General features: G+C 34.3%; 1 protein-coding gene across 1 annotated transcript in view; it reads right to left on the bottom strand.

The window, feature by feature from the left end:
* Positions 1 to 13,027, bottom strand: part of LOC129222020 (target of rapamycin complex 2 subunit MAPKAP1-like) — a 209,363-nt gene that overhangs the window by 33,804 nt on the left and 162,532 nt on the right. The window contains exons 6-7 of the mRNA XM_054856436.1: positions 7,624 to 7,782; positions 544 to 650 (exon numbers count right to left, since the gene is read on the bottom strand). Coding sequence (XP_054712411.1) covers positions 544 to 650; positions 7,624 to 7,782 — 266 coding nt within the window. The remainder of the gene's footprint in view (positions 1 to 543; positions 651 to 7,623; positions 7,783 to 13,027) is intronic.

The following is a 13,027-nucleotide window of genomic DNA, read 5'->3' as shown; positions in this document are numbered from 1 at the left end:
TATAAGTAAACATTCAGTTCTTTAGGTAAGAAACAGTAATGTATAGTTAAGAAACGGTTTTAACAGTTGAGGGGGTGTCTACAAGTGTCTAAAATAATTGGGTCTGTTTATAAAAGTTTTTACGCATTCCATTTTCCACAACGCGAAGTTTCGACTTACGCGAGGGGTCTTGGAACACATTCCGCACGTAAGTTGGGACTCAACTGTCTACTCAATTCCACACCTGTAACTCCTTTATCGCACATTGGCTCAACAGATGGTTTAGAGGTCTAATGTGAAGGAATTGCAAGTGAAGGTGAATGAATTGGTCTCTCATAGTCGCTTGTTTCTTTCTTTTTTTTCCTCATTGTTCCGAAATAAATTTCGAGTCATCTTTGAAAAAACTTCGAGTTAAAGGAAGTTAACTTCGAGATATTGAGAATAATTAGCATGGAATAAAAGACAAAGGGATCGGGACTTAATAAAGACTTTGAGTTATAATAATATTCAAGTTATAGGACTTCGAGTTATCACTAATGGACTGTATAGTCAAACCAAAATTACCTTTTGATTCTTTAACAAACACTCTTTGGCTAGCCAGGTCAGCAACTTCTCTCAAGGTTAAGTTTAAACCGGATACTTCAAATTTTGTTTGTTCATCTTCAATATGCCTGTAAAAAGGTTCAAAAGTATAAATTACTTTCTTGTAATGCTTTTCAAAGCATTAAATGCATGACAAAAATATAGACATTTCATCAATAAGAAATCAGCAAATTAAACTCTAGCAAATAATGTAAAATGTTAACAAAACATTTTAAAGCTAAATGCAAATCTTTTTTTCTCACTTCAGATGATTATGTTTAACGTTAACATAATCTTGACCATTAGCTTAAAGGTTTAAGAGCTATTTAGTTAGAGAGTGGCTACCTCAAAAGTTACAATTTGGAGATTGGAAGTGTACAAATGTCTTTACTGTATTAAGGAAAATACCTTAACAATACAGATGATTTTAACCAAAGGGGAAAAAAAAACAGCATTTTTTTAAAAGCAATGTAATTAAAAGTAAAAGTTTTACAGAATAATGTTCATGTATTACAGCTATGACCCCTTACCTACCTTGGGGATTCTACCCCTTTTCTTTCCTACTAAGAATTAGGCATAAGAAAAATTTGCTAGTAACTCCCCATAGAAGCTTGCATTAATAAGACACAGAAAGAAAAACAATGCAAAACTACAGATGAAAATAACAAGGTTATACTGTTCGCAGCGAGGAAAAAATGTTGTAACCTTGAGCTGTTAAAAGAAATGAGGGCAAAAATTTAACATAGTTAATGCTATTTGAAAATTAAAAAAAAAATAATAATAATTATGCATTGATGAAAGACATGAAAGTTTTAGGAATAAGTTAAAAAATCAATTTTAAACTGATTTATCAACTATCCTTCATTGGGAAATAATGTTTTGATACTCATGAGCAGGGCCTGACCAAAGGCGCCCATATAGAGGGGCAAGCAGGGAATCGAGCCCTCCACCCCCCTTGAAATTAGAACTTCCTTTCTTTTAGCACTTTTTTCTTTGCAAAAATGTAAAAACATTTCTTCTCCGGCCATTAATGATTAAGTTATTAAAAATGTCACATTTTAATGACTCTAATCTGTCCTGATATCAGTTTAAACAGGGAAAATATCTAGCGACACCATGGGGAAAATATTTGAGTCCCCCACCCCTTGCAACAACTTTGCATATGGGCGCCCATGGGCCCGACTAACTAAAAGTGAAGCCCTAGGCCCACAATAATTTGGAGGCCCCCTGAAGATTCTATAGCGGAATGCAGTGGCTGATTTACAGGTTTGGGGGCCGTTTTATCTATTACAGAACTATGTAAATCCCTGATCATGTGCGTTTATGAATCTTCTTCGGAGCCTCTCTTAATTGTGACGTGGTAAATTCGCTACTGGCATAATGAATAAAAATTGTCCTTAAAGTTTTTTTTTTCCAATTAATTAATCATTATTTTTTAACTGATATATTTGAAATGTGTGTGTTTTTCGTACAATCGCAATGCTATGTATAATTCTTTGAAGTAATTTGGGGCCCTAAAGGAAGAGGGGGCCCCAGGCCCAGGCCTAGTAGTCCTGCGTGGTAATCAGGCCCTGCTCATGAGTAGTAGATAAAAACTATTATAAGGGATAGATTAGAAGTTATTTACACATAAAACTAAATTATTAATCTAAATTTGTTGATGCAGATTATGATAAATCAGCATGCAAATTTCTATTAGGCAAATAAACTGACAAACGTGCAAATTATGCAAGGATGTAACAAAACGTTTTGTTGTCAAAGAAAAATTAATTTACTTGAATAAAAGGTATGAACCTTAGAGCAGGAATTAAAACGGAGGGAAAAAGTCTAATCATTGGCTTAGCAAAAGCTGATCCAAAGATCTCAAGTCACGTGAATCAACAACGACGAATGGCTGGCACGTTTTGTATGAAACAAACGAAAGAAACCCGATTTCATTCAATGCTTTGTTTTAAAATCTATCATGTGACTTAAGGTATTGGCTTCACGAATGAAAGTCTTCACTCCCTCCATTTCATCACTTCTCAATCATAGGAGTGCGCACGTGGGTCACCAGGGGTACCGCAGTACCCCCAAGAAAAAAAGGGGAAAAAATAAATAAAACCTTTTGAATTTTCAAAATTAATGTGAATCCTGAAATTTTGAATTCAAATTATGTTTTTCGCAATCACGAGTTGCGAAAGAACCCTACTCATACTACCCCACTCGTTTGTTTCTAGAAACAGTTCCTGTTCCTCCTCTTGGACGGTTACGTGTGTTAGTGTGGGCTTGTGTGTGCGTGTAGACCTGTGTGTGTGCACGTTGGTGGGTGTGTATGTGTGTAAAGGAGTGTGTTTGGATATGTGTGACTGTGTATGAGCGTGCATGTGTGTGTGTAGGACATGGTCGCCACCGACCAGGAGCAGCAGCTACCGGGAGGAGTTGCGGCTGCAGAGGACCGTAAGGTTGAAAAAGAAACCAAACATCAAGAACGGTCAAATGAAAACAATTAGCAATCGTGATTGCTCAAAAAGTGAAGAAAAAGCAAAAATAGAAAACAATAATTTAAGATGCAGTGGCGTCATTGCAGAAGGGGGAGGAGTTGAGTGGTAATTACCCTCCCCCTGATTTCCTTAAATGTCGGGCCTGGATGCAGTGGTACCAATACCACACTCGAGACTAGCTCTAGGTTGGTGTTGGTGGTACTCCATTACTGAAGTTCTGCGCACGCCTTTGTTCTCAATGGTATGAACAATGTATTTAAAGTAAAAACTAGAGACACAGCAAGCAGTGTTTCTAAGTTCAGAGTGAAGCTGCTTTATCAATGTTTGACATGAGTAGCAAAAACATTCAATACATAACAGCAAAGTTGTGAGCATTCACTTATGAGTTTTTAATGTAGATAAAATAGCAGAATTAAAGCAATCTATAAAAATAAATAGCTGTATGAGTGAGTGTGTGTAAGTTCTTTATACAAATCCAATTTATGTCGCATTTTTGCCGAATTGGCACAGAGGTCAATCGATGCTCAGGGTTTCACAAAGGGTTTTTTTGCCAGAAAATCTGTGACAAGGTTGCCACAAAAGTTTAAGAATGAAATTCCCTGACATTTCCAGGTTTTCCAGTCACTTTTAGAAAACATTCCAGGTTCAAGATTGTTGACGTGCATTATTAAATACCAATACAACATATTTTCGATCCAAATAATGCTTAAAAAAATAATTGTAATCTACATTTGGGTTAAGTTAAGATAAACTTGAAATTTAATTACATTGATTATAAATGCTTTGAACTTAAAAAATTAGCAATTTCCAATTGGTATTTTTTTTTTTTTACAAAAGGACTAAAATATCAAACACACTAAGCAATTTTCCAAAAAAAAAAAAAAAAAAAAAAAAAAAAAAAGTTTTAACCTTTTCTAGCAAACATTTTGAGATAAAATTTTATGAACATAATTAATTTCATGAAAAACAGAAGAAAAAAAAATGCAGAATGAAGGCTATAAAACTACTAATAAGATCACAGATGCATATCAGAAAAAACTAGGAATTTCTAGCTAAGCATGGCTTGGATTTTTTTCTTCAAAAGAAGCAAAGTAAAATATAATGATATAAACCAGAACTTAAAGATTTTTACATTTTCTCTTCTTTTTTTCATTGATTTATGTAGCAATATTCCATTCAATCTTCAAAAATAAACTGGAATTTTCTTTCTCTCAACTATCAGGAAAAAATTTGCATCTCTGAAACGGGACATGTACTGTACTTCAGCATTTTTGCATAAATGGTGCAAAAGTTTCACCCATCAGATGGAAATACTGGGAAGGAATTCCCTGACATTTCCAGAAATTTCAATAATTTGGTATTTTCCCTGACATTTCCATGACTATTTTAGGTAATTTTCATTTTACCTGACAATGCCAGGTTTTCCAGGTCCAGGTGCATGGCAACCCTGTGTGAAACAGAATGTTCATGCCTATGACTGAATTTTTGGAACTTAAAAAAAAATCCCAAAATAGTCTAAAATTAAATTTTGAGCCATAAAAGTGCTCTTTTCTACATGTTGAAGTGAAATTGTTCACTATTTTTTCTCCCTTTTAAAGCCTGGCGGTTGAAAATGCATCATTTGACAAAACTTTTATTTTTGAGGTAGACCATGCGACACCAAGCAACATAGCTAGTTCACTATAAAGTTAAAAACAAGCATAAAATTCACTTAAATGTAATTAATAATTTCCTTCAGATAAATTTTTTTCAGTGACAGGAATGGTACTGTTTGCATGATGCTTTTAACAATTTTATACCTGGCATGACTATACAGATATAAAATCAAAACAAAATAATGGTAAAAAAAAAAGTTATAAAATTTACAAGCATAATTTTGAAAATGATTTTTTAGTTTCTATGAATCCTTAGAGCAGACGTTTCCAATCTGTGAGGCATGCCCCCTACCAAGGGAGGATTCAGAGGAGGGTCAAAGGGTCAGCTAGCCCCCCTGTAACAAGAATTTTATTAGAATAGTGTACATAGAATCAATGTTAACCTTTTTTTCTGCTTGGTTCTCAGTGCATCATAACTCAAAGGATTAACTGGGTCTGTTTGATCTGCTATCAGTATTTTGTGAGTCTTGTTCATTTTCAAAAGAACAATAATCGCCAGTGAGTTTATTGTTTATCCAGATCATTCTTCCATCTCGAACCACATGACGGCCGCCTTATCCTGCTCCTCCACCCCCTTATGACCCCTGAAGCACTGCAGCATATCAGATATGTAGCAACTTTGTGTCACTCGTATTTTTGGAATTTTATGTAAAATTCTCAAAATTCAGGCCTTAAAATTAACTCACAGGCTTGAAATTTTACGCAGAGGTTTGTGTTAGGCAGGGCTGTGGAGTCGGAGTCGGAGTCGGAGAGTCGGACTGATTTTGGGGTAAAGGAGTCGGAGTCAGAGTCGTTAGAAAACATGCCGACTCCGACTCCGGGCTTCTTTTTTTCTTTCCTTTTCACTGACTCTCCTTGCATTTTTTAAAAACTGATTACCAATTGGTTCGATTACATGTATAAAAAGATACTAATGAGAAAATAACTGCCATTATGGCAATCAGCTAGCTTGAATGCTTACCGAACTTTCTGTAGCCGTCCCCTAGTTAGCTTGCTTTTTAACTTAACTAATAGCAACTGTCAGCAAACGGTTTTTTTGCCTAACATTTTCAAGTAATCACTTTCAAATAAAAATAGAAATATAGTGTTTTGTTCTATCTCAGTTATAAAATAGTAAAAGAAACGTAACAAATTAGTAAGTCGACGCCCGTAGCTAAAGTTGAAACGTTTAAGTGTGATCGGCAAATTCAAAGAAGTTCTGGCGCGAAAGCACGAATCCAAAAGATTCGATGAAATAATCTATTTTTTTTTCTTTATTAAGACTATTTCTGTAAGCTTGGTTCTCACTAAAAAGTATGGAACAAAATAAGTGTAAATGATTTCTTGATTACAACACTCAAGAACTGCAGTTAATCTTAAAATCTTCATATTTAGGTTAATTCTAAAGCAGCCAATAAAATTTAAATTAAAAATTTTGCGAAGAAGAAATATAGGTATAGTAAAAGGTATCCGTACAAATTTGTATACCGCCGCGTTTTGTGTAAAATTAGCTCCTGACGTATAGTGCCCTATTTTCGTTGAAATTTTATTGATGAAATATAATTTAAAATATATTCGCGAAAATTTTCAGAATTAAAGTATTTATATTTTTTATAAACTCTGAAATTAACTTTGGGTGTCATCTACCAGATGGGTGTCACCCGGGGCAAACCACCCCCTCTCAAGAACTTGGATTTAGAAGAAAAGGTTTTTTTTCTCTCAAGTTACAGCTTTCAAAAATTGAAAGCACACGATTTGATCAATATCTATTTGTTAAACATTAAAGGGGGGAAAATTACAGATAATCCTTTTCAAAATTTTTAAAAGGGATTTTTAAGTCATCTCACTTTTTAACTCGTAACTATTGGAAAGTTTCATTTTTAAATTGAATTTCTAACGTTGTATGGCGTCTTGGGTTTACAATAAAAAACAAAATGCGAAATTTTCATAAAAAGGAATTTAATATTTCAATCTCTGTTAAGAGGTTTTCACCCTTCCCTTGAATGGAGAGAGGGAGTTGAAAAAATAAAATTAAAAAATTAAAAAAAATCCGGAGTCGGAGTCGGGGTCGGAGTCGGCCATTTTCCTTCCGACTCCGCAGCCCTGGTGTTAGGAAGTTAAAAAATTACTGCACTAACTAAGGCTTAAAGTTCAGTGGAATTTAAAATATTTTTTTAATTTTCTCTGCATTTGATGTTTTTCTAAAAATCTCAAAGATTCAAGTCTTTTGTCAGAGCAGAAGACATTAACTTAAAGTCACGAAATTTTGCAGAGTAATTAGTGTTAGGGAATCGCACTAATTTTTCGCACTAAGGCTAAGTGCTCTTCAGAAATTCGATTTTTTTGGCCCACCCCCTAATAGCTATCAAGCAAAGAACAATTTCTTTACGAAAAAGGGGGATACAGGTATAAAAAGTTTGGAAACCACTGCCTTCGAGAGTTTGCTACATCTTTAAAAGATAGTATTTATACAGAAGCGCACTTTCAAATTTAAAGAGAAATGATGTTTTTTGTAGGCAATAAACTAGTTTTTTAACATACAAACTGTTAGAGCATTTTTTAAGTAGTTTTAATTTTTTCTCTCAGTTGACTGAGAAGTAAGTGCTGGAGTATTTATTTTCTCAGCTCATTTTAACCCTTTAAAATAATTGAAAATGCCAACTAAACATTAAAGGTAAAATAGATTCATTCACATACAAAACTATAATACCATATATATTTCAATTCTTGTAAATAAATAAACTTGTGAACAATTTAGATGTCATGATTTAATTTTAGCAAATTGGTAGAAATAAAACTGAAAATATGCTTCAGTAATACAGATTAAGCTTTAAAAAAAAAAATAATAATAATAATAACATAAGTTTTCTGACTTGATTTATCATTATCTTATTTTTTTTTTTTCTTTTTTAACTGTAAAATTAAATCTAGATAAATAATCTTACATTGTCACAAACAGAGAGTTTTTCGTTTGCCTTTCTACCAATGCCAAAAAAGGGAATCCAAATTTTCCAACATATTCATTATCATCTAAACTAGGAAAATCTTCATCCACTTCACCAGTTTCTTCTGCAATTTTCAAACAATAATTTGATACTGAGGGCCTGAAAGATTTGAATAAAAGATTTGAATACAAAACACATTTAAACATATAAAAAACCATCATTTCTTGACATATAGAATAAAAAAATGAGTAAATAAAATAATAATTAAGTTTAAATAGTTTCTTATAACACATTTTACTTTTAACTTGGCCATTTATTACAGCAATACTTAGCAAGTATGATTAATTGAAACCAGAGCTAATGTGGGAAAAATGAAATGAAATTACACACTCACGTGGAAAATATATTTTTATATTAAACTAAATGAACATGAATCAGATCATCCACTGAAAACTACATCTATGTAAATGCAAATTAAAAAAAAAAACTGTTTTACTTTTGTTGAAAATTTTTGCTCGAAAGAAGACAAATACTTCCAATTAAATGAAATTTTTTAATTGTGGTTTAATAACAATTAAATCAAATCTTCACATTCTCCCAAAATCATGAAAAGACATTAATTTGTGCAGTTTTCTCTAAGCAGAAGGTAAATACTGATTGCTATCAGGAAGGGTCTGCAGTGTGCTGTTCAGCGGGAGGAGTGTTTCCAGGAAATCTGGATTTTGACTTTCAGTGAGATCTCCACAATTTCAAAAATGGAGCTCAATCGCCAATTTAAAACACCTCCCAGACACGCCTGGTATTTTGCAAAATGTCCTGGTGAGTCCTTTAGACTCAAGGGTAGAGTCCTCCAGACAACATATCCGAGATTCCTGAGTGGCCACACAAAAGCTCTTAGATTCTCTGGGAATATCAAGACTTTTCCGGAGTGTCACTGGTGCTCTGCTGGAGAGGTTTCACCTGAGCACATTCTATCTTGTTTGGGTTTTACGAAGGACGAGGTCCTTAGTGACCCATTGCTGTTCTTGGATTTTTTGCAGATATTTGGATTCATAGGGGTTGTTTAGCATTGCTAAACATGCCCGAGATAAGTCAAAAAAAAAAAAAAAAAAAAAAAAAAAAAAAAGAAGGTAAATAACAGCAGTGTAGCACAGGATGCAGCAGCTGAATTTGCTTATTTACAGTCTCTACTAGCAAGGCAGTCTATTTCATGAAAAAGGATAATCAAGGACAACAATGTAACATGACACTGGGGCAATACTGTTGTCTGCATAGCGCTGGGGAGAGGGAAAACACTGTATAACATTTTTGGAAACTTTTTTTTTTGGCTTTTTAAATTTGTTTAATATTAACATTAAAATAATAAAAAAAACAGTACAGTAGACTCAGTGGCGTACCTAGGGTGGGGCAGAGGGGACGGTCCGCCCTGGGCGGCACACTTTTTGGGGCGGCAATTCGCCACCTATGATGTGAAAACTATCTAAATAAGGGAATCAAACAATCATACTTTAAATCAATTACTGGAGGCAAAGAAAAAAAAGAAACCCTTCGAAATGTAAGTTTGGTATGACTAGAACTGCGCTTCTCAGTGTTCAAAACTGAAATATTTCTATAGAAAGCCCCTGCATCTTCCTCATCTCCTCAACATCCAGTAAGAAAGACTTAAAGAGTATTTTTAAAACTTAAGCTTTTGAAAATATTCCAGAAAAAACCCATACTTCCTAACGTCACCAAAGTTATACACCAAAGTAAAGCCCAGGGCCAGACTAAGATTTTTGAAGACATGGGGCAAGAAATTTATTTTGTGCCCCCCTCCCACTTTTTTTATATGTTGAAGCCATAAAATATTTCGATACTTGCATTTTTACACAATCATACATAAATTTGGTGGTACCTCATACCACAATGTAATATATACATTTAAAAAGTAGAAGAGATATAGTAGTATATGATAAATAAATAAAATGTGGTTAAACTTTGCCCGTTGCAGTAAACTGTAAATACCAAAATTATCTATGATATAATTTTTAATAGTAAATACAGACTAAATTTGGAGTGTTTTTCTGATTGCATTTTTAAGGGGATTTTTTTTAAATCTACAAATAGATTCTTTTCCTTGTTTTGGCATTTGCAAAACTATCAATGATATCATTGTACTCTAGATTTTGAGTGAAATCATTATTTAATTTTAACTAGCATGATAAATTAAGGGAATTTTGGGCCCCCCTGAAATCTAAGAGGAGGGGCTTGTGCCCCACATGTCCCTGCGGTAATCAGGCTAAATTCCCCCCCCCCCTCACCACCCCTTTCGCTACAAGCATTACTTGTAACTGAGATATTTTGTTGTAAATTTAGAATATTTCTACGAGATAGGTGCCTAATGACCCCCTCCCTCCCATTTTTGATGAGCAACGAATACGGATTAAATTAGTTTCCTGTCTTCCGTAAATCAAGTTTTCAATTTTAAGTTGAAAAACTTCAGACATGTTTCAATGAAAGGGGTGCAAATAGAGGCCCTGGACGGCAGAAAATGTAGCTACGCCAATGAGTAGATCCTCATTTTAAGCAGGGGGTTAGGTTCCATGAAATTGCCGCGTAAATTAAGACTTAATAATAGTGTTAAAACAGGAGTTAGGTTCTGTAGATTAAAAAAAACAAATTTTTATTCTAGTGATATATATATATATATATATATATATATATATATATATATATATATATATATATATATATATATATATATATATATATATATATATATATATAATTTGTTTAATCCGTACTTATTCCAATACATATGCACAACTCAGTGTTTATAAAAAAGGGCTGCTTGTGTTATTCTTTTGGCATTCAATAAACAATTTTTTCTCTGTAGTTCTTTGTGGGACATTAATGCTTCCATAATCACTACTTTAATTTCCATGACAGGATATTAATTCATAAATAAATCAGAAAGATCATTTGCCATCGCCAAGGAATGGTTCAAAATTTTCTGTGTAAAAGCTTTTAGTTTTGTGTCATCAATATCGATATCCTCATTGGCTTTGTTCTCCTTTGTCAATTCTAAAAACTCTTTTTCAAGTGAGCACTGTATTATGCGAGTTGTATAATGTTATGTCTGGAAAGAGCTCTGGAACCAATCGGAAAAAAGGGTTTTCAGTGGCCCAAGCTAGTTTCAATAGCATGTCAAAATGCAGTTTATTACTTGTTATCTGCAATCTCAGGAGTTCGAATTTTGAAATAGAGGAAAATTATATGTTTACAATGGTGCATCTGCATAAAATCAAAACTTCCGCATAAAATAAAAGCTTCAAATCTGAAACCAGGTGTAATTGAATCTGCCTAAAATAAACTCGAGTAAAAAATGAGGGTCTACTGTATTCCATGCAGAAAGAAGAAACTTTGGCTGAAACATAATCAAATGTTGGAGAACCAATAAAGTCTGCCAACTGACTACAGCCATGAAACTGGCAAATTTCAGCGATAAAAAAAGCAGTTTTTTACATTGACATTTGGTATTATTTCTTGTGAAACAGGGCATAGATGGGTTGAGCAACTGGATGAAGTCCTGATTTTTTTAGAACAATTGTCTGATTATCCTCTCTTTCGACTTGGTTGCAATGTTCATTGCAACAAAGGAATTTCAATGGTCAAGACAGCAAAATCTGGTTCAAATACATTTTAAGGCAGTGATAAAAACTAATTTGCAAGTATGTTTGAGGAAACAAAGAACGTTGCTGAAAGAATGAGGATTTCTGGAACACATGCAGAGCTCCCAAAACAGTTCATTGCAAAATTAAAGGCCAACCAATTTTAATCTAGTCAGGATGCCAGTGGCGTAACTACGTACCGCATGACCCGGCAATGCTGGGGGCCCCGTAGTCAGAAGGGGCCCGGAAATTTTTGAGCTCTATTTTCATTCACTTTTATTACATGTTTCTGTGAATCAAACTTTGTTTGAGAAGCTTAATTTGGTTCTAGAGTACCAAAACTTTGCACTTCTTTCCAATGTAAGTAGAGATAGGGCCAATTAAGATAACGGGGGCCCCAGGCCGAACTTTTTTGGGGTGTCCTTGTAGTCGTCAAGCATCACAATTTTTGCCGTTTGCTAATACAGTTTTAGCCATTTGAGGGCCCCCAAATAGCAGGGACCCTAAGCTACGGTCAATTGGCTTATTCGGTAATAAGACCCTGAGTAGTGAGGCCCCCAACCTCCATGTTCGAAAACCAAACCTTGGCCCGGGGAAAAAATTATCATAATGACCCCACCCCTCAAGTCACCTGCCCGGAGAGAAGGAAAAATAAGAGTTCTAACGGCACGTGTGTCCGGAAAAGGACAGCCAAGAGATGTTTTTGGGTAGGATCTGGATTGGGGGACTTAGAGTCAGCATTATGCCCCAGCCTCCTGCACGACACATATTAAGAAAATTTTCACAACTAACAGAGAGATTTATGTTTGCGGAAGTTTGTCAAGGTTAAAATAGGGCCCGCTTAACGAGTGAAAGGAGCTCAAACCAGACCCGTCATCTTCGCAATCAAGTAAGTCAGGGAATTTAGATAATAAGCAATTGTGCATTTTTGCTTGGGTTTTGATGTTTTTCCCCAATAAAGTGCATTAAATTCATAACTTCCCCACTCTCTAGAAAACTTTAAAATGACGGGCCCCGCCCAATCTTAGTAAATTTCAACAATTTATAGTTAGTTCTAAAATTTCATTTAAAAAATGAATACAGCTATAAGTTGGATTAATTTCATTCAGCTACAGCATGGAGCCGATAAGGAGAGCTGGGCTATCCCAAGTTTTTAAGCAAGGAGCTGAAAATTAGATTTTGAAGCAAAAACAAAATTGTAGGGACCTCCAGGGTCCCCACTTTCCTTGATTCTTGGCGACCATAATAGAAGAGTTGATCATCGATAAAAGTTGATCGTGAAAAACAAAAGAAGATGAAAACACAAATGAAATGATAATATCTTGAGTTCTTTTCTTTTAATGTACACTTTAGACATTACAAAATGAAATATTTTTTTCACCCTGTTTCATTCATACTATATTTACTGTCTAAAAATGACTGCAATGCATTAATTGTACCTTTTTCTATGAGAACTTAAAAATAGTAATAAGGTATCTGGTTTCTTATTGATTGCAATTAATCCCATGAAAATATCTAAAATTTATCAAAGTTTGTTTTTAAAAATATTCTGACTCGTTTTCATGAGTTTTCCCTTCTCCCCCCCCCTTTTTTTTGAAGAAATATAACAGTAGTGAAGCTTGCTTTTAAAATTTTTCTTATTTCAATTATTTTGTGGGAAAAAAACATGAGAAAGGGATAATTTGCGAACGTCGCTCCAAAGAACTGAGTTCAGTGGGACCTCCCAGAGCACTTTTAGTTGCATTCATGTTGTG

The sequence above is a fragment of the Uloborus diversus genome, chromosome 5 (assembly GCF_026930045.1).
Source record: "Uloborus diversus isolate 005 chromosome 5, Udiv.v.3.1, whole genome shotgun sequence".
In the NCBI taxonomy this organism is placed as follows: domain Eukaryota; kingdom Metazoa; phylum Arthropoda; class Arachnida; order Araneae; family Uloboridae; genus Uloborus; species Uloborus diversus.
The sequence above is the reverse complement of the archived record's forward strand: the minus strand, read 5'-3'. Positions and strand labels throughout refer to the sequence as shown.